Here is a 20822-nt window from a genome sequence, read left to right as displayed (position 1 = left end):
GCACTAGAGAGGGAGCACTAGAGAGAGTGCACTAGAGAGGGAGCACTAGAGAGGGAGCACTAGAGAGGGAGCACTAGAGAGAGTGCACTAGAGAGGGAGCACTAGAGAGGGAGCACTAGAGAGGGAGCACTAGAGAGAGAGAGGAGATACACTCTTAGTGGGTTCCAAAAGGGTTCTTCGGCTGTCGCCATAGGATAACCCTTTTTGGATGCAGGTAGAACTAATTTGGGTTCCATCTAGAACCCTATGTGAAAAGGGTTCTACATGGAACCAAAAAGGGTTCTTCTAAAGGTTATCCTATGGAGAGAGATGAAGAACCCTTGTTGGTTCTAGCACCTTTGTTTCTAAAACAGTAGAAAATAAGAGTTAGCTGGTGTGTCACAGTACAACAACAAGGTCACTGTCATCCTGCTGTCTTTTCCCACACTGCACTGTGGCTCAGCCATGTGACCAGAGGACACACACTGGGTACAGATTAGCAATGATGCCACTTCTGCAGGTAATGCAGAACAACACAAACACACACACACACACACACAATGGAAGTTCACTGCTTTAAAACACAAACTGTACTCTCTCCTAATAATGATATGGAGAGCTGCCAATATGACCATGGGACAAAAGGCAGGGACTGAACACAAATGAGGGCATCATTTAAAATGATCAGCTATGATGGCAAGGCTGACTGGAATACACACACACAGGTTTGCTCATTTATATTTGATGATGCTTTCTGAGATAGTAGTTTTGAATTATTCAACAAACTTAATTGGAGCAGCATTCCACTAATGCAGGAGTGAGGGCCATGTTGATATCTGGATGAACCTCTCTACTGAGGGACAGCACCAGAATGGAATGTGCATGCTTTCAGAACGGCCATATCAATCAGAACTTCAGGTATGCCAAAAAGCATAACAATAGAAATAAATTAGGACATTTCACCCCCAATCCCAAACCAATGCCTCACGTCTGAAGGGAACCCACAACAGAGTTCCCTCCACTGTCATGTTGCTGATGAAACCCACAGGGTTACTTTTAAAATGGATTGTTTCTTTCCCAACTTAGGGAAAGAAAGTGTGTGTGTGTGTGTGTGTGTGTGTGTGTGTGTGTGTGTGTGTGTGTGTGTGTGTGTGTGTGTGTGTGTGTGTGTGTGTGTGTGTGTGTGTGTGTGTGTGTGTGTGTGTGTGTGTGTGTGTGTGTGTGTGTGTGTGTGTGTGTGTGTGCCTGTGTGTACCTTGCTGCTGTGCTCAGCCATTGTATGGTAGTTGAGTCCGGCCTTGGACCTGAACTGTTTGTGGCACTCCTGGCACTTCAGGGCATCCTGGAGCTGCAGGGTTAAAGGACAAAGGTCACACAGTCATTCCTATTCATCAGAGCCTCTTGGATCCAATGACAGTAAAGAACCTATGAAAAGAGAGTTGTTCCCCCAGCGTGAGCTAGTGATACAGAACTATTTCACCCAGAATGGTCTTTGTCAGGTAATCATCAAGACCAAAAAGTGGAAAGTAGCCGTTTTCATGAAGACACACGTATGGATGAATCTGTAAGAATCTGTAAGAGGAAGATGTTTTACAGTGACTGACCCCTGTGCTGATGTGGGGATTCCACCCCTCCTTAATGGCATTGCAGTCACTTTTACAGTCTCATAGCCCACCAGGCCAGGCTTCATAAAGAACAGGCTCCCAGCTTACTGCCACACAGCAATCTCAGTGTGTGTCTGAATAGTCCAGGCTACCTCTCCTTGTGTCCTTTCCTGATTGCTTTGAGCTAGCCTGGGTTTTCAGATTGGTACAGTTAAACGAGTGGAGGCTACTTCAGAGTATTGAGACTCAGCCACAGTCATTCCTCCAGCCCTTCAATCATTACTTTGCATTCGAATGGCTCCCCAGACCTTTCCCGATACACTCTGAGGACAGTTTATTAGGAACAACCATCTCGTACCGGTCGGACCCGAACAGCTGAAATCTTCAGCGTATGGAAATGTTGCTCAATTGGTATCAAGGAGCCAAACGTGTGCCATGAAAGGCTACCAGGCAGGATGGGCCATGGACTCATGCTGCTTAAGCCAAAACCGAACTCTGAATTCAGCATGACGCCACAGGAAGTAGGATTCGCCAGACCAGACAATGTTGTTCCACCCCTCAGTTGTCCAGTGTTGGTGATCACGTGCCCACTGGAGCTGCTTCTTGTTTTTAGCTGATAGGAGCAGAACCCGGTGTGGTCGTCTGCTGCAATAGTCCATGCGTGACAAGGGTCGACGTACTTTCTGAGATGTCGTTTTGCACACCACTGTTGACCTGCGCTGCTACAGTATTTTCCTGTTTGTGGCCTGCCTGTTAGCTTGCACGATTCTTGCCGTTCTCCTTCGACCTCTCATCAACAAACCACGTGACTCACTGTCTGTAGGAGCTAACCATTTTCATGAACAGGGTGGTGTACCTAATAAACGGTCCACCGAGTGTATATTGTTCTTGTACACAGCATTCTATACTGTACAGTAATATTTAGATGTTGGTATAAATATGTAGGGCAACTGACACTGATCAGAATGTGTTCAGAACAATTGTTTGAGCGAGTTAGAATCAAGAACAGATGTGGAACAGTACCCAAGTATAATATTATACAGAACATGTGAAATATGGAATTGGATTTAGGGCAAGTGTCAAATGATATACTGTGGTTTCAGAGTTTCAACAGAGAGTGTGAAACACAATCCTTAATTTAGAGGAATGAAAGACAGATGTGACGATAATGGTGATGACGGATCATAAATATATGGTTCGCCCCCAAAATCAAAATATGTTATGGCAAATGTATTCAGAAGTCGAACTGAGTCAGAATATGGCTGTTGTGAGGATCTGTTGTGGGGATCTGTTGTGAGGATCTGTTGTGAGGATCTGTTGTGAGGATCTGTTGTGGGGATCTGTTGTGAGGATCTGTTGTGAGGATCTGTTGTGAGGATCTGTTGTGAGGATCCTGCTACAAGCAGTAAGAGAAATCTGCAGGCTACAGTCTCAAATGAAAGGGAACGATTGGAACTATTTCATTTGAGTTGTGAAAACATCTGTTTGGATTGATATGGTTCTCCTGTACAATCACCCCAGGCCTCTGTTCTGATTGACAGCTGTGTGGTCCACTCACCTTTTGGCAGATCTCCATGTGTTTCTTAAGGCCGGAGACGGTCTTTCTGGTGACGATGGAGCAGGTAGGACAGAGCACCTCGCCTCGCTCTGAGATGGCATGCTGCCACTGTGCCTCTGCTGGAGTACCTGGAGGATACATCAACCAATCAATACTTTATATTTGTCAAAAACACGCTGAGGTAAACATGTGTACGAGGAAGTAAATTGGGAGATGGTTTTTGTCTTGTCAATAAACCAAAATACACAAGTTGTCCAGAACAGCCATTTCAGTACCAGAGGTGAGGGGTGGTGGGTCTCTTCTGGAGGCTGGGCCAGGGTTCTTCCTCTGGGGCTCCTCGCTGAACAGACCTCCCTCTGATCTCTTCACACGACCAGCCTTTAGCTTCTCCTCTACCTTGTTCATACCTGAAACATACAGTGTGTGACTGGACGTGACGTGCGTATACACGTGTGTATGGTCCAGGTTCAGTAACGGGGGAAAGGGAAACAGATCCAGTGACATTTACATTCAGAGTTCAAGTCTAGAACAGAGCCAGTTATGCAGAGCAGTACGACACCAGGACAATTACAGATATAACAGACGAAATTCGAGCAAGGGATGCCTTCCAGAGAGACATCAGAGATTGTAACATTCTCTGTTTCACAGAAACATGGCTCACTCGGGATATGTTGTGGGAATCGGTTCAGCCATCGGGCTTCTCCATGCATCGCGCAGACAGAGATAAAAAGGGCGGGCGTGTATGCTTTATGATTAACGACTCATGGTGTAATCATAACAACGTACAGGAACTCAAGTCCTTCTGCTCACCAGATCTATAATTCCTTACAATCAAGTGCCGGCCATTTTACCTACCAAGAGAACTCTCATCAGTTATAGTCACAGCTGTGTACATTTCCCCCTCAAGCAGACACCAAGACGGCCATCAAGGAACTTCACTGGACTCTATGCAAACTGGAAACCATACATCCTGAAGCTCCATTTATTGTAGCTGGGGATTTTAACAAAGCAAATTTGAGAATAGGTCTACCTAAATTCTATCAGCATATTGATTGTGCTACGCGCATGCACAACACCCTCGACCACTGCTACTCTAACTTCCGCGATGCATACAAAGCCCTCCTCCGCCCTCCCTTCGGCAAATCCGACCACGACGCCATCTTGCTCGTTCCGTCTTATAGGCAAAATCGGACACCGACGTCACGCTTCCAGACAAACTAAACACCTTCTTTGCCCGCTTTGAGGATAATACAGTGCCACCTTCACGGCCCGCTAACAAGGACTGCACCCTTCCCCCTTCTCCGTGGCTGACGTGAGTAAAATATTTAAAAGTGTTAACCCTCGCAAGGCTGCTGGCCCAGACGGCATCCCTAGTCGCGTCTTCAAAGCATGTGCAGATCAGCTGGCAGGTGTGTTTAAGGACATATTAAATCACTCCCTATCCCATTCTGTTTTCCCCACATGCTTCAAGATGGCTACCATTGTTCCTGTACCCAAGTAGGAAAAGATAACTGAACTAAATGACTACCGCCCCATAGCACTCACTTCTGTCATCATGAAGTGCTTTGAGAGACTAGTCAATGATCATATCACCTCCACCTTACCGGTCACCCTAGACCCACTCAGTTTGCTTACCACCCCAACAGGTCCACAGACGACGCAATCACCATCACACTGCACACTGCTCTAGCCCATCTGGACAAAAGGAATACCTATGTAAGAATGCTGTTCATTGACAACAACTCAGCATTCAACACCATAGTACCCTCCAAATTCATCATCAAGCTGGAGGCCCTGGCTCAATCCTGCCCTGTGCAATGGGCTCCTAGACTTCCTGACCGGCCACCCCAGGTGGTGAAGCCCCCTCCTGTACTCCCTGTTCACTTTAACATCTGCTAACCATGTGTATGTGACAAATACAATTTGATTTGATAAAGAGAGAGTGGTAGAGAGAGAGAAGGCAGGGAGATGAGAACAACAGAGAAAGAGAGAGTGGTAGAGAGAGAGAAGGCAGGGAGATGAGAACAACAGAGAAAGAGAGAGTGGTAGAGAGAGAGAAGGCAGGGAGATGAGAACAACAGAGAAAGAGAGAGTGGTAGAGAGAGAGAAGGCAGGGAGATGAGAACAACAGAGAAAGATAGAGAGAGTGGTAGAGAGAGAGGAGGCAGGGAGATGAGAACAACAGAGAAAGAGAGAGTGGTAGAGAGAGAGAAGGCAGGGAGATGAGAACAACAGAGAAAGAGAGAGAGAGTGGTAGAGAGATGAGAACAACAGAGAAAGATAGAGAGAGAGTGGTAGAGAGAGAGAAGGCAGGGAGATGAGAACAACAGAGAAAGAGAGAGAGAGTGGTAGAGAGAGAGAAGGCAGGGAGATGAGAACAACAGAGAAAGAGAGAGTGGTAGGGAGAGAGAAGGCAGGGAGATGAGAACAACAGAGAAAGAGAGAGAGAGTGGTAGAGAGAGAGAAGGCAGGGAGATGAGAACAACAGAGAAAGTGAGAGAGAGTGGTAGAGAGAGAGAAGGCAGGGAGATGAGAACAACAGAGAAAGAGAGAGAGAGTGGTAGAGAGAGAGAAGGCAGGGAGATGAGAACAACAGAGAAAGAGAGAGAGAGAGTGGTAGAGAGAGAGAAGGCAGGGAGATGAGAACAACAGAGAAAGAGAGAGAGAGTGGTAGAGAGAGAGAAGGCAGGGAGATGAGAACAACAGAGAAAGAGAGAGAGAGTGGTAGAGAGAGAGAAGGCAGGGAGATGAGAACAACAGAGAAAGAGAGAGAGAGTGGTAGAGAGATGAGAACAACAGAGAAAGATAGAGAGAGAGTGGTAGAGAGAGAGAAGGCAGGGAGATGAGAACAACAGAGAAAGAGAGAGAGAGTGGTAGAGAGAGAGAAGGCAGGGAGATGAGAACAACAGAGAAAGAGAGAGTGGTAGAGAGAGAGAAGGCAGGGAGATGAGAACAACAGAGAAAGAGAGAGAGAGTGGTAGAGAGAGAGAAGGCAGGGAGATGAGAACAACAGAGAAAGAGAGAGAGAGTGGTAGAGAGAGAGAAGGCAGGGAGATGAGAACAACAGAGAAAGAGAGAGAGAGTGGTAGAGAGAGAGAAGGCAGGGAGATGAGAACAACAGATAAAGATAGAGTGGTAGAGAGAGAGAAGGCAGGGAGATGAGAACAACAGAGAAAGAGAGAGAGAGTGGTAGAGAGATGAGAACAACAGAGAAAGATAGAGAGAGAGTGGTAGAGAGAGAGAAGGCAGGGAGATGAGAACAACAGAGAAAGAGAGAGTGGTAGAGAGAGAGAAGGCAGGGAGATGAGAACAACAGAGAAAGAGAGAGAGAGTGGTAGAGAGAGAGAAGGCAGGGAGATGAGAACAACAGAGAAAGAGAGAGAGAGTGGTAGAGAGATGAGAACAACAGAGAAAGATAGAGAGAGAGTGGTAGAGAGAGAGAAGGCAGGGAGATGAGAACAACAGAGAAAGAGAGAGAGAGAGTGGTAGAGAGAGAGAAGGCAGGGAGATGAGAACAACAGAGAAAGAGAGAGTGGTAGAGAGAGAGAAGGCAGGGAGATGAGAACAACAGAGAAAGAGAGAGAGAGTGGTAGAGAGAGAGAAGGCAGGGAGATGACAACAACAGAGAAAGAGAGAGTGGTAGAGAGAGAGAAGGCAGGGAGATGAGAACAACAGAGAAAGAGAGAGAGAGTGGTAGAGAGAGAGAAGGCAGGGAGATGAGAACAACAGAGAAAGAGAGAGTGGTAGAGAGAGAGAAGGCAGGGAGATGAGAACAACAGAGAAAGAGAGAGAGAGTGGTAGAGAGAGAGAAGGCAGGGAGATGAGAACAACAGAGAAAGAGAGAGTGGTAGAGAGAGAGAAGGCAGGGAGATGAGAACAACAGAGAAAGAGAGAGTGGTAGAGAGAGAGAAGGCAGGGAGATGAGAACAACAGAGAAAGAAAGAGAGAGTGGTAGAGAGAGAGAAGGCAGGGAGATGAGAACAACAGAGAAAGAGAGAGTGGTAGAGAGAGAGAAGGCAGGGAGATGAGAACAACAGAGAAAGAAAGAGAGAGTGGTAGAGAGAGAGAAGGCAGGGAGATGAGAACAACAGAGAAAGAGAGAGTGGTAGAGAGAGAGTGGTAGAGAGAGAGAAGGCAGGGAGATGAGAACAACAGAGAAAGAGAGAGTGGTAGAGAGAGAGTGGTAGAGAGAGAGAAGGCAGGGAGATGAGAACAACAGAGAAAGAGAGAGTGGTAGAGAGAGAGAAGGCAGGGAGATGAGAACAACAGAGAAAGAAAGAGAGAGTGGTAGAGAGAGAGAAGGCAGGGAGATGAGAACAACAGAGAAAGAGAGAGTGGTAGAGAGAGAGAAGGCAGGGAGATGAGAACAACAGAGAAAGAGAGAGAGAGTGGTAGAGAGAGAGAAGGCAGGGAGATGAGAACAACGGAGAAAGAGAGAGTGGTAGAGAGAGAGAAGGCAGGAAGATGAGAACAACAGAGAAAGAGAGAGAGAGTGGTAGAGAGAGAGAAGGCAGGGAGATGGGAACAACAGAGAAAGAGAGAGTGGTAGAGAGAGAGAAGGCAGGGAGATGAGAACAACAGAGAAAGAGAGAGTGGTAGAGAGAGAGAAGGCAGGGAGATGAGAACAACAGAGAAAGAGAGAGAGAGAAGGCAGGGAGATGAGAACAACAGAGAAAGAGAGAGTGGTAGAGAGAGAGAAGGCAGGGAGATGAGAACAACAGAGAAGGAGAGAGAGAGAGAAGGCAGGGAGATGAGAACAACAGAGAAAGATAGAGAGAGTGGTAGATAGAGAGAAGGCAGGGAGATGAGAACAACAGAGAAGGAGAGAGAGAGAGAAGGCAGGGAGATGAGAACAACAGAGAAAGAGAGAGTGGTAGAGAGAGAGAAGGCAGGGAGATGAGAACAACAGAGAAAGAGAGAGTGGTAGAGAGAGAGAAGGCAGGGAGATGAGAACAACAGAGAAGGAGAGAGAGAGAGAAGGCAGGGAGATGAGAACAACAGAGAAAGAGAGAGTGGTAGAGAGAGAGAAGGCAGGGAGATGAGAACAACAGAGAAGGAGAGAGAGAGTGGTAGAGAGAGAGAAGGCAGGGAGATGAGAACAACAGAGAAAGATAGAGAGAGTGGTAGAGAGAGAGAAGGCAGGGAGATGAGAACAACAGAGAAAGAGAGAGTGGTAGAGAGAGAGAAGGCAGGGAGATGAGAACAACAGAGAAAGAGAGAGAGAGAGTGGTAGGGAGAGAGAAGGCAGGGAGATGAGAACAATGGAGAAAGAGAGAGTGGTAGAGAGAGAAATGGCAGGGAGATGAGAACAACAGAGAAAGTGAGAGAGAGAGAGTGGTAGATAGAGAGAAGGCAGGGAGATGAGAACAACAGAGAAAGAGAGAGAGAGTGGTAGGGAGAGAGAAGGCAGGGAGATGAGAACAATGGAGAAAGAGAGAGTGGTAGAGAGAGAGAAGGCAGGGAGATGAGAACAACAGAGAAAGAGAGAGTGGTAGAGAGAGAGAAGGCAGGGAGATGAGAACAACAGAGAAAGATAGAGAGAGTGGTAGGGAGAGAGAAGGCAGGGAGATGAGAACAATGGAGAAAGAGAGAGTGGTAGAGAGAGAGAAGGCAGGGAGATGAGAACAACAGAGAAAGAGAGAGAGAGAGTGGTAGATAGAGAGAAGGCAGGGAGATGAGAACAACAGAGAAAGATAGAGAGAGTGGTAGAGAGAGAGTGGTAGAGAGAGAGAAGGCAGGGAGATGAGAACAATGGAGAAAGAGAGAGTGGTAGAGAGAGAGAAGGCAGGGAGATGAGAACAACAGAGAAAGAGAGAGTGGTAGAGAGAGAGAAGGCAGGGAGATGAGAACAACAGAGAAAGAGAGAGTGGTAGAGAGAGAGAAGGCAGGGAGATGAGAACAACAGAGAAAGAGAGAGTGGTAGAGAGAGAGAAGGCAGGGAGATGAGAACAACAGAGAAAGAGAGAGAGAGAAGGCAGGGAGATGAGAACAACAGAGAAAGAGAGAGAGAGTGGTAGAGAGATGAGAACAACAGAGAAAGAGAGAGTGGTAGAGAGAGAGAAGGCAGGGAGATGAGAACAACAGAGAAAGAGAGAGAGAGAAGGCAGGGAGATGAGAACAACAGAGAAAGAGAGAGTGGTAGATAGAGAGAAGGAAGGGAGATGAGAACAACAGAGAAAGAGAGAGAGAGAGAGAGAAGGCAGGGAGATGAGAACAACAGAGAAAGATAGAGAGAGTGGTAGAGAGAGAAGGCAGGGAGATGAGAACAACAGAGAAAGAGAGAGAGAGAAGGCAGGGAGATGAGAACAACAGAGAAAGATAGAGAGAGTGGTAGAGAGAGAAGGCAGGGAGATGAGAACAACAGAGAAATAGAGAGAGAGAGAGAGAAGGCAGGGAGATGAGAACAACAGAGAAAGAGAGAGTGGTAGAGAGAGAGAGAAGGCAGGGATATGAGAACAACAGAGAAAGATAGAGAGAGTGGTAGGGAGAGAGAAGGCAGGGAGATGAGAACAACAGAGAAAGATAGAGAGAGTGGTAGAGAGAGAGAAGGCAGGGAGATGAGAACAATGGAGAAAGAGAGAGTGGTAGAGAGAGAGAAGGCAGGGAGATGAGAACAACAGAGAAAGAGAGAGTGGTAGAGAGAGAGAAGGCAGGGAGATGAGAACAACAGAGAAAGAGAGAGAGAGTGGTAGAGAGAGAGAAGGCAGGGAGATGAGAACAACAGAGAAAGATAGAGAGAGAGAGAGAGAGAAGGCAGGGAGATGAGAACAACAGAGAAAGATAGAGAGAGAGAGAGAGAGAGAGAAGGCAGGGAGATGAGAACAACAGAGAAAGATAGAGAGAGAGAGAGAGAGAGAGAGAGGAGGCAGGGAGATAAGAACAGAGAAAGATAGAGAGAGTGGTAGAGAGAGAGAAGGCAGGGAGATGAGAACAACAGAGAAAGATAGAGAGAGAGAGAGAGAGAGAAGGCAGGGAGATGAGAACAACAGAGAAAGATAGAGAGAGAGAGAGAGAGAGAGAGAGAGAGAGAGAGAGGAGGCAGGGAGATAAGAACAGAGAAAGATAGAGAGAGTGGTAGAGAGAGAGAAGGCAGGGAGATGAGAACAACAGAGAAAGATAGAGAGAGTGGTAGAGAGAGAGAAGGCAGGGAGATGAGAACAACAGAGAAAGAGAGAGTGGTAGAGAGAGAGAGGAGGCAGGGAGATGAGAACAACAGAGAAAGATAGAGAGAGAGAGAGAGAGAGAGAGAGAGAGAGAAGGCAGGGAGATGAGAACAACAGAGAAAGAGAGAGAGAGTGGTAGATAGAGAGAAGGCAGGGAGATGAGAACAACAGAGAAAGAGAGAGAGAGTGGTAGAGAGAGAGAGGAGGCAGGGAGATGAGAACAACAGAGAAAGAGAGAGAGAGTGGTAGATAGAGAGAAGGCAGGGAGATGAGAACAACAGAGAAAGATAGAGAGAGTGGTAGATAGAGAGAAGGCAGGGAGATGAGAACAACAGAGAAAGATAGAGAGAGTGGTAGAGAGAGAAGGCAGGGAGATGAGAACAACAGAGAAAGAGAGAGAGAGAGAGAGAGAGAGAAGGCAGGGAGATGAGAACAACAGAGAAAGAGAGAGAGAGAAGGCAGGGATATGAGAACAACAGAGAAAGAGAGAGTGGTAGAGAGAGAGAGGAGGCAGGGAGATGAGAACAACAGAGAAAGAGAGAGTGGTAGAGAGAGAGAGGAGGCAGGGAGATGAGAACAACAGAGAAAGAGAGAGAGAGAAGGCAGGGAGATGAGAACAACAGAGAAAGATAGAGAGAGTGGTAGAGAGAGAAGGCAGGGAGATGAGAACAACAGAGAAAGAGAGAGAGAGAGAGAGAGAGAAGGCAGGGAGATGAGAACAACAGAGAAAGAGAGAGTGGTAGAGAGAGAGAGAAGGCAGGGATATGAGAACAACAGAGAAAGATAGAGAGAGTGGTAGGGAGAGAGAAGGCAGGGAGATGAGAACAACAGAGAAAGAGAGAGAGAGTGGTAGAGAGAGAGAAGGCAGGGAGATGAGAACAACAGAGAAAGAGAGAGAGAGTGGTAGAGAGAGAGAAGGCAGGGAGATAAGAACAGAGAAAGATAGAGAGAGAGTGGTAGAGAGAGAGAAGGCAGGGAGATGAGAACAACAGAGAAAGAGAGAGTGGTAGAGAGAGAGAAGGCAGGGAGATGAGAACAGAGAAAGAGAGAGTGGTAGAGAGAGAGAAGGCAGGGAGATGAGAACAGAGAAAGAGAGAGTGGTAGAGAGAGAGAAGGCAGGGAGATAAGAACAGAGAAAGATAGAGAGAGTGGTAGAGAGAGAGAAGGCAGGGAGATGAGAACAACAGAGAAAGAGAGAGTGGTAGAGAGAGAGAAGGCAGGGAGATGAGAACAACAGAGAAAGAGAGAGTGGTAGAGAGAGAGAAGGCAGGGAGATGAGAACAGAGAAAGATAGAGAGAGTGGTAGAGAGAGAGAAGGCAGGGAGATGAGAACAGAGAAAGATAGAGAGAGTGGTAGAGAGAGAGAAGGCAGGGAGATAAGAACAGAGAAAGATAGAGAGAGTGGTAGAGAGAGAAGGCAGGGAGATGAGAACAACAGAGAAAGAGAGAGTGGTAGAGAGAGAGAAGGCAGGGAGATGAGAACAACAGAGAAAGATAGAGAGAGGGTAGAGAGAGAGAAGGCAGGGAGATGAGAACAACAGAGAAAGAGAGAGTGGTAGAGAGAGAGAAGGCAGGGAGATGAGAACAACAGAGAAAGAGAGAGTGGTAGAGAGAGAGAAGGCAGGGAGATGAGAACAACAGAGAAAGATAGATGGTAGAGAGAGTGGAGAAAGATAGAGAGAGAGAGAGAGAAGGCAGGGAGATGAGAACAACAGAGAAAGAGAGAGAGTGGTAGAGAGAGAGAGATGAGAACAGAGGAGATGAGAACAGAGATGAGAACAACAGAGAAAGAGAGAGTGGTAGAGAGAGAGAAGGCAGGGAGATAAGAACAGAGAAAGATAGAGAGAGTGGTAGAGAGAGAGAAGGCAGGGAGATGAGAACAACAGAGAAAGAGAGAGTGGTAGAGAGAGAGAAGGCAGGGAGATGAGAACAACAGAGAAAGAGAGAGTGGTAGAGAGAGAGAAGGCAGGGAGATGAGAACAGAGAAAGATAGAGAGAGTGGTAGAGAGAGAGAAGGCAGGGAGATGAGAACAGAGAAAGATAGAGAGAGTGGTAGAGAGAGAGAAGGCAGGGAGATAAGAACAGAGAAAGATAGAGAGAGAAGGCAGGGAGATGAGAACAACAGAGAAAGAGAGAGTGGTAGAGAGAGAGAAGGCAGGGAGATGAGAACAACAGAGAAAGAGAGAGTGGTAGAGAGAGAGAAGGCAGGGAGATGAGAACAACAGAGAAAGAGAGAGAGAGTGGTAGAGAGAGAGAAGGCAGGGAGATGAGAACAACAGAGAAAGATAGAGAGAGTGGTAGGGAGAGAGAAGGCAGGGAGATGAGAACAACAGAGAAAGATAGAGAGAGAACAACAGAGAAAGATGGTAGAGAGAGAGAAGGCAGGGAGATGAGAACAACAGAGAAAGATAGAGAGAGAGAGTGGTAGGGAGAGAGAAGGCAGGGAGATGAGAACAACAGAGAAAGATAGAGAGAGTGGTAGGGAGAGAGAAGGCAGGGAGATGAGAACAACAGAGAAAGATAGAGAGAGTGGTAGAGAGAGAGAAGGCAGGGAGATGAGAACAACAGAGAAAGATAGAGAGAGAGAGTGGTAGGGAGAGAGAAGGCAGGGAGATGAGAACAACAGAGAAAGATAGAGAGAGTGGTAGGGAGAGAGAAGGCAGGGAGATGAGAACAACAGAGAAAGATAGAGAGAGAGAGTGGTAGGGAGAGAGAAGGCAGGGAGATGAGAACAACAGAGAAAGATAGAGAGAGTGGTAGGGAGAGAGAAGGCAGGGAGATGAGAACAACAGAGAAAGAGAGAGTGGTAGAGAGATGAGAACAACAGAGAAAGAGAGAGTGGTAGAGAGAGAGAAGGCAGGGAGATGAGAACAACAGAGAAAGATAGAGAGAGTGGTAGAGAGAGAGAAGGCAGGAGATGAGAACAACAGAGAAAGAGAGAGTGGTAGAGAGAGAGAAGGCAGGGAGATGAGAACAACAGAGAAAGATAGAGAGAGTGGTAGAGAGAGAGAAGGCAGGGAGATGAGAACAACAGAGAAAGAGAGAGTGGTAGAGAGAGAGAAGGCAGGGAGATGAGAACAACAGAGAAAGAGAGAGTGGTAGAGAGAGAGAAGGCAGGGAGATGAGAACAACAGAGAAAGATAGAGAGAGTGGTAGAGAGAGAGAAGGCAGGGAGATGAGAACAACAGAGAAAGAGAGAGTGGTAGAGAGAGAGAAGGCAGGGAGATGAGAACAACAGAGAAAGAGAGAGTGGTAGAGAGAGAGAAGGCAGGGAGATGAGAACAACAGAGAAAGAGAGAGTGGTAGAGAGAGAGAAGGCAGGGAGATGAGAACAACAGAGATAGAGAGAGTGGTAGAGAGAGAGAAGGCAGGGAGATGAGAACAACAGAGAAAGATAGAGAGAGTGGTAGAGAGAGAGTGGTAGAGAGAGAGAAGGCAGGGAGATGAGAACAACAGAGAAAGAGAGAGTGGTAGAGAGAGAGAAGGCAGGGAGATGAGAACAACAGAGAAAGAGAGAGAGAGTGGTAGAGAGATGAGAACAACAGAGAAAGAGAGAGTGGTAGAGAGAGAGAAGGCAGGGAGATGAGAACAACAGAGAAAGATAGAGAGAGTGGTAGAGAGAGAGAAGGCAGGGAGATGAGAACAACAGAGAAAGAGAGAGTGGTAGAGAGAGAGAAGGCAGGGAGATGAGAACAACAGAGAAAGATAGAGAGAGTGGTAGAGAGAGAGAAGGCAGGGAGATGAGAACAGAGAAAGATAGAGAGAGTGGTAGAGAGAGAGAAGGCAGGGAGATGAGAACAGAGAAAGATAGAGAGAGTGGTAGAGAGAGAGAAGGCAGGGAGATAAGAACAGAGAAAGATAGAGAGAGTGGTAGAGAGAGAGAAGGCAGGGAGATGAGAACAACAGAGAAGGAGAGAGAGAGAGAAGGCAGGGAGATGAGAACAACAGAGAAAGAGAGAGTGGTAGAGAGAGAGAAGGCAGGGAGATGAGAACAACAGAGAAAGATAGAGAGAGTGGTAGAGAGAGAGAAGGCAGGGAGATGAGAACAACAGAGAAAGAGAGAGTGGTAGAGAGAGAGAAGGCAGGGAGATGAGAACAGAGAAAGAGAGAGTGGTAGAGAGAGAGAAGGCAGGGAGATAAGAACAGAGAAAGATAGAGAGAGTGGTAGAGAGAGAGAAGGCAGGGAGATGAGAACAACAGAGAAAGAGAGAGTGGTAGAGAGAGAGAAGGCAGGGAGATGAGAACAACAGAGAAAGAGAGAGTGGTAGAGAGAGAGAAGGCAGGGAGATGAGAACAGAGAAAGATAGAGAGAGTGGTAGAGAGAGAGAAGGCAGGGAGATGAGAACAGAGAAAGATAGAGAGAGTGGTAGAGAGAGAGAAGGCAGGGAGATAAGAACAGAGAAAGATAGAGAGAGAAGGCAGGGAGATGAGAACAACAGAGAAAGAGAGAGTGGTAGAGAGAGAGAAGGCAGGGAGATGAGAACAACAGAGAAAGAGAGAGTGGTAGAGAGAGAGAAGGCAGGGAGATGAGAACAACAGAGAAAGAGAGAGTGGTAGAGAGAGAGAAGGCAGGGAGATGAGAACAACAGAGAAAGATAGAGAGAGTGGTAGGGAGAGAGAAGGCAGGGAGATGAGAACAACAGAGAAAGATAGAGAGAGTGGTAGAGAGAGAGAAGGCAGGGAGATGAGAACAACAGAGAAAGATAGAGAGAGAGAGTGGTAGGGAGAGAGAAGGCAGGGAGATGAGAACAACAGAGAAAGATAGAGAGAGTGGTAGGGAGAGAGAAGGCAGGGAGATGAGAACAACAGAGAAAGATAGAGAGAGTGGTAGAGAGAGAGAAGGCAGGGAGATGAGAACAACAGAGAAAGATAGAGAGAGAGAGTGGTAGGGAGAGAGAAGGCAGGGAGATGAGAACAACAGAGAAAGATAGAGAGAGTGGTAGGGAGAGAGAAGGCAGGGAGATGAGAACAACAGAGAAAGATAGAGAGAGAGAGTGGTAGGGAGAGAGAAGGCAGGGAGATGAGAACAACAGAGAAAGATAGAGAGAGTGGTAGGGAGAGAGAAGGCAGGGAGATGAGAACAACAGAGAAAGAGAGAGTGGTAGAGAGATGAGAACAACAGAGAAAGAGAGAGTGGTAGAGAGAGAGAAGGCAGGGAGATGAGAACAACAGAGAAAGATAGAGAGAGTGGTAGAGAGAGAGAAGGCAGGGAGATGAGAACAACAGAGAAAGAGAGAGTGGTAGAGAGAGAGAAGGCAGGGAGATGAGAACAACAGAGAAAGATAGAGAGAGTGGTAGAGAGAGAGAAGGCAGGGAGATGAGAACAACAGAGAAAGAGAGAGTGGTAGAGAGAGAGAAGGCAGGGAGATGAGAACAACAGAGAAAGAGAGAGTGGTAGAGAGAGAGAAGGCAGGGAGATGAGAACAACAGAGAAAGATAGAGAGAGTGGTAGAGAGAGAGAAGGCAGGGAGATGAGAACAACAGAGAAAGAGAGAGTGGTAGAGAGAGAGAAGGCAGGGAGATGAGAACAACAGAAAGAGAGAGTGGTAGAGAGAGAGAAGGCAGGGAGATGAGAACAACAGAGAAAGAGAGAGTGGTAGAGAGAGAGAAGGCAGGGAGATGAGAACAACAGAGATAGAGAGAGTGGTAGAGAGAGAGAAGGCAGGGAGATGAGAACAACAGAGAAAGATAGAGAGAGTGGTAGAGAGAGAGTGGTAGAGAGAGAGAGAAGGCAGGGAGATGAGAACAACAGAGAAAGAGAGAGTGGTAGAGAGAGAGAAGGCAGGGAGATGAGAACAACAGAGAAAGAGAGAGAGAGTGGTAGAGAGATGAGAACAACAGAGAAAGAGAGAGTGGTAGAGAGAGAGAAGGCAGGGAGATGAGAACAACAGAGAAAGATAGAGAGAGTGGTAGAGAGAGAGAAGGCAGGGAGATGAGAACAACAGAGAAAGAGAGAGTGGTAGAGAGAGAGAAGGCAGGGAGATGAGAACAACAGAGAAAGAGAGAGTGGTAGAGAGAGAGAAGGCAGGGAGATGAGAACAACAGAGAAAGATAGAGAGAGTGGTAGAGAGAGAGAAGGCAGGGAGATGAGAACAACAGAGAAAGAGAGAGTGGTAGAGAGAGAGAAGGCAGGGAGATGAGAACAACAGAGAAAGAGAGAGTGGTAGAGAGAGAGAAGGCAGGGAGATGAGAACAACAGAGAAAGATAGAGAGAGTGGTAGAGAGAGAGTGGTAGAGAGAGAGAAGGCAGGGAGATGAGAACAACAGAGAAAGAGAGAGTGGTAGAGAGAGAGAAGGCAGGGAGATGAGAACAACAGAGAAAGAGAGAGTGGTAGAGAGAGAGAAGGCAGGGAGATGAGAACAACAGAGAAAGATAGAGAGAGTGGTAGAGAGAGAGAAGGCAGGGAGATGAGAACAACAGAGAAAGAGAGAGTGGTAGAGAGAGAGAAGGCAGGGAGATGAGAACAACAGAGAAAGAGAGAGTGGTAGAGAGAGAGAAGGCAGGGAGATGAGAACAATAGAGAAAGATAGAGAGAGTGGTAGAGAGAGAGAAGGCAGGGAGATGAGAACAACAGAGAAAGATAGAGAGAGTGGTAGAGAGAGAGAAGGCAGGGAGATGAGAACAACAGAGAAAGATAGAGAGAGTGGTAGAGAGAGAGTGGTAGAGAGAGAGAAGGCAGGGAGATGAGAACAACAGAGAAAGAGAGAGTGGTAGGGAGAGAGAGGAGGCAGGGAGATAAGAACAGAGAAAGATAGAGAGAGTGGTAGAGAGAGAGAAGGCAGGGAGATAAGAACAGAGAAAGATAGAGAGAGTGGTAGAGAGAGAGAAGGCAGGGAGATGAGAACAACAGAGAAAGAGAGTACGAGACTTGCTCACTGAGTGAGGATATGAAACACCTCTACAGTCCTCACATTAACAGAGAGGGAGGACACTATCACACTACCACTAATACACACTGTGGAGGTTCAGACTCTCATGCCTAGTCAATGTCCCAGTAGAGCATACTTCTATTTCCAGCATAAGTGAAATGAGAAATGCAGAAGGGTCTACCTTTCAGTCCGAACGTCCCAGAGATGGAGGGCTGTTCTCCAGTGAACTTTTTAGGAGTTTTCTGCTTCCGTCCTGGCTCATGAGGAGAACAGAGAGCAAGAAACGGTCAAACACACTGGGCCCCCATTTCCACTGGACTGCACCCTCACAATGCAACAAAATATCCTACTAGTCATAATCTTTGAATCTTACTGTGCCTTGTCCTCTCAGGGTCTTCATCTGGATACGGTGGGAGGAGGCTTCCCCCCTCACCATCGCTATCGCTGCCATCCGGAGTGTTGGGGGAGGTGTCAGAGGAGGAGGCCTGATGTTGATGTTGAGGGGGCTGGGGGTGTGTGTGCTGTTTCCTCTCCCCCCTCTGGGGGGAACACTCCCCATTCTGGGAGGGACTAGACACATCCTGGGTCTTCTTCACTTTGAAGAACACCGGCGATGGGGTAGTAATCTCCATAGGCCTGGACAGAGCAGACACAAGGGTACAATCTAAACCTAGGCTGACAGGGTTAGTTAACGGTGGTGAAAATCTCCGACCCAGGTTACCTTTTCTTGGCGGCCCCCTTCACGGGGGTCTTCTGTAGTTTGGGCTCGGCCGTGGTCTCCACGGTAACTCTCTCTGGGTGGTTCCACAGCTTGTGCTTCTGGAGCCGGACCTTAGTGGCGAACACCGCCTCACAGTCCGGACAGCCATGACTCAACTTCTCCGCTAGGGTTGCCTGGGGGACAGAGAAAAAAGGGAGGCGGTAAAAGAGAGAAAGAGAAGAAACAGAAGGATATTGATTAGTCTAAAGTTAACAAATCTAATTCAACAGGTGTACAGATTGACAATAAATATGTAGACCCCCTCGAAGCACTGAGAGTGGTCAACAGAGGGAAAAGCCAGGGGTGAGACGGAGCAGGTGAGGAGGGGCGATGTGGGAGAGGAGAGTAATGTTGTCACGATACCAGGTTCAGTATCACGATACTAGATACAATAGCCATGTATGCATTAATGAATCAACTATACTGTTCTAAACAATCTAACAGTATTGTTAAGAACAGTAATTGTCTATCTAACAGTAATTAACAGTTTCAACATTTCTACATGCTGGGTCGCATTATTCAGGTGTGTTAACCTCTGTGCCGCGTGAGTGAGGAGATAACATGATGCAGCCCAGTCTCCCAGTGCAGGCTAAGTAGAGCAGGAGTGGGGACTGGGAAGCTAATGTAGCTCAGACTCCCGGTGCAGGCTAAGTGGAGCAGGAGTGAGGAGATAACATGATGCAGCCCAGACTCCCAGTGCAGGCTAAGTGGAGCAGGAGTGAGGAGATAACATGATGCAGCCCAGACTCCCAGTGCAGGCTAAGTGGAGCAGGAGTGGGGAGATAACATGATGCAGCCCAGACTCCCAGTGCAGGCTAAGTGGAGCAGGAGTGGGGAGATAACATGATGCAGCCCAGACTCCCAGTGCAGGCTAAGTGGAGCAGGAGTTAGGAGATAACATGATGCAGCCCAGACTCCCAGTGCAGGCTAAGTGGAGCAGGAATGAGGAGATAACATGATGCAGCCCAGACTCCCAGTGCAGGCTAAGTGGAGCAGGAGTGAGGAGATAACATGAAGCAGCCCAGACTCCCAGTGCAGGCTAAGTGGAGCAGGAGTGGGGAGATAACATGATGCAGCCCAGTCTCCCAGTGCAGGCTAAGTGGAGCAGGAGTGGGGAGATAACATGATGCAGCCCAGACTCCCAGTGCAGGCTAAGTGGAACAGGAGTGGGGAGATAACATGATGCAGCCCAGACTCCCAGTGCAGGCTAAGTGGAGCAGGAGTGGGGAGATAACATGATGCAGCCCAGTCTCCCAGTGCAGGCTAAGTGGAGCAGGAGGGAGGAGATAACATGATGCAGCCCAGACTCCCAGTGCAGGCTAAGTAGAACAGGAGTGAGGAGATAACATGATGCAGCCCAGACTCCCAGTGCAGGCTAAGTGGAGCAGAAGTGAGGAGATAACATGATGCAGCCCAGACTCCCAGTGCAGGCTAAGTGGAGCAGGAATGAGGAGATAACATGATGCAGCCCAGACTCCCAGTGCAGGCTAAGTGGAGCAGAAGTGAGGAGATAACATGATGCAGCCCAGACTCCCAGTGCAGGCTAAGTGGAGCAGAAGTGAGGAGATAACATGATGCAGCCCAGACTCCCAGTGCAGGCTAAGTGGAGCAGGAGTTAGGAGATAACATGATGCAGCCCAGACTCCCAGTGCAGGCTAAGTGGAGCAGGAGTTAGGAGATAACATGATGCAGCCCAGACTCCCAGTGCAGGCTAAGTGGAGCAGAAGTGAGGAGATAACATGATGCAGCCCAGACTCCCAGTGCAGGCTAAGTGGAGCAGGAGTGAGGAGATAACATGATGCAGCCCAAACTCCCAGTGCAGGCTAAGTGGAGCAGGAGTGAGGAGATAACATGATGCAGCCCAGACTCCCAGTGCAGGCTAAGTGGAGCAGGAGTGGGGAGATAACATGATGCAGCCCAGACTCCCAGTGCAGGCTAAGTGGAGCAGGCATGTTGTGCTCGCGCTGTAACGGAGACATTGGCTGAGCTGATAGACAGACGTGATCCGTGAGACACGTTTGACAGAAGTACCCGAAAGCAACAAAAATTATAGTACCGAGCCAATTTTCATGTTCTAGTTTCGAAAAAGTACCGAAGTTTCGGTATACCGTGTAACACTGGAGGAGAGAGACGGTGGGGTGAGTAGAGGGTCATGTCTCACCCCCTGGCAGCGTTGGTAGTGGTATTTGAGGCCGTAGATGCTGGGGAACTCCAACCAGCAGCCTGAACACGGACACTTTACCCTTGACCTCCTCTTAAACTCATCCTTCCACTGGACCATCATGTTAGCCTGCAGAGAGGGGGAGAGATGATACACATGCTTCTCACACACTCAGGGAGTAGGGGGGAGAAGGGAGGGAGTAAGGGGGAGTAGGGAGGGGTCAGGGAGTAGGGGGGAGTAGGGGGGTAGGGAGGGAGTAATGGGGGAGTAGGGAGGGAGTAGGGAGAGACTAGGGGGAGTAGAGAGGGAGTAGGGAGGGAGTAGGGGGGAGTCGGGAGGGGGTCAGGGAGTAGGGGGGAGTAGGGAGGAGTAGGGGAGTAGGGAGGGAGTAATGGGGGAGTAGGGAGGGAGTAGGGAGAGTAGGGAGGGACTAGGGGGAGTAGAGAGGGAGTAGGGAGGAGTAGGGAGGGAGTAGGGAGGAGTAGGGGGGAGGAGGGAGGAGTAGGGAGGGAGTAGGGGGAGTAGGGAGGAGTAGGGAGGGAGTAGGGGGAGTAGGGAGGGAGTAGGGGGAGTAGGGAGGGAGTAGGGAGGGTGTGGGGAAAGAGTAGGGAGGGAGTAGGGGGAGTAGGGAGGGAGTAAGGGGGAGTAGAGAGGGTGTGGGGAGAGAATAGGGAGGGAGTAGGGGGAGTAGGGAGAAGTAGGGGAGTAGGGAGGGAGTAAGGGGGAG

At 48.2% G+C, this 20822-nt stretch overlaps 1 protein-coding gene across 4 annotated transcripts in view; it reads right to left on the bottom strand.

Annotated features, from left to right (window-relative positions):
- The window catches only part of znf512b (zinc finger protein 512B), a 90388-nt gene that overhangs the window by 32636 nt on the left and 36930 nt on the right, over positions 1-20822 (bottom strand). For 3 of the 4 annotated variants that reach the window (XM_046365007.1, XM_046365009.1, XM_046365008.1), the window contains 7 exons: positions 20096-20224; positions 17896-18068; positions 17548-17810; positions 17356-17427; positions 3417-3548; positions 3142-3269; positions 1235-1327 (listed from right to left, as the gene is read on the bottom strand). In XM_046365007.1, the coding sequence (XP_046220963.1) occupies positions 1235-1327; positions 3142-3269; positions 3417-3548; positions 17356-17427; positions 17548-17810; positions 17896-18068; positions 20096-20224 (990 nt within the window). The remainder of the gene's footprint in view (positions 1-1234; positions 1328-3141; positions 3270-3416; positions 3549-17355; positions 17428-17547; positions 17811-17895; positions 18069-20095; positions 20225-20822) is intronic. The other variant, XM_046365010.1, reaches the window with a different exon arrangement.

Source organism: Oncorhynchus gorbuscha, linkage group LG10 (genome assembly GCF_021184085.1).
Source record: "Oncorhynchus gorbuscha isolate QuinsamMale2020 ecotype Even-year linkage group LG10, OgorEven_v1.0, whole genome shotgun sequence".
NCBI lineage: Eukaryota > Metazoa > Chordata > Actinopteri > Salmoniformes > Salmonidae > Oncorhynchus > Oncorhynchus gorbuscha.
Note: the sequence above shows the minus strand (reverse complement) of the source record. Positions and strands in the feature narration are given on the sequence as shown.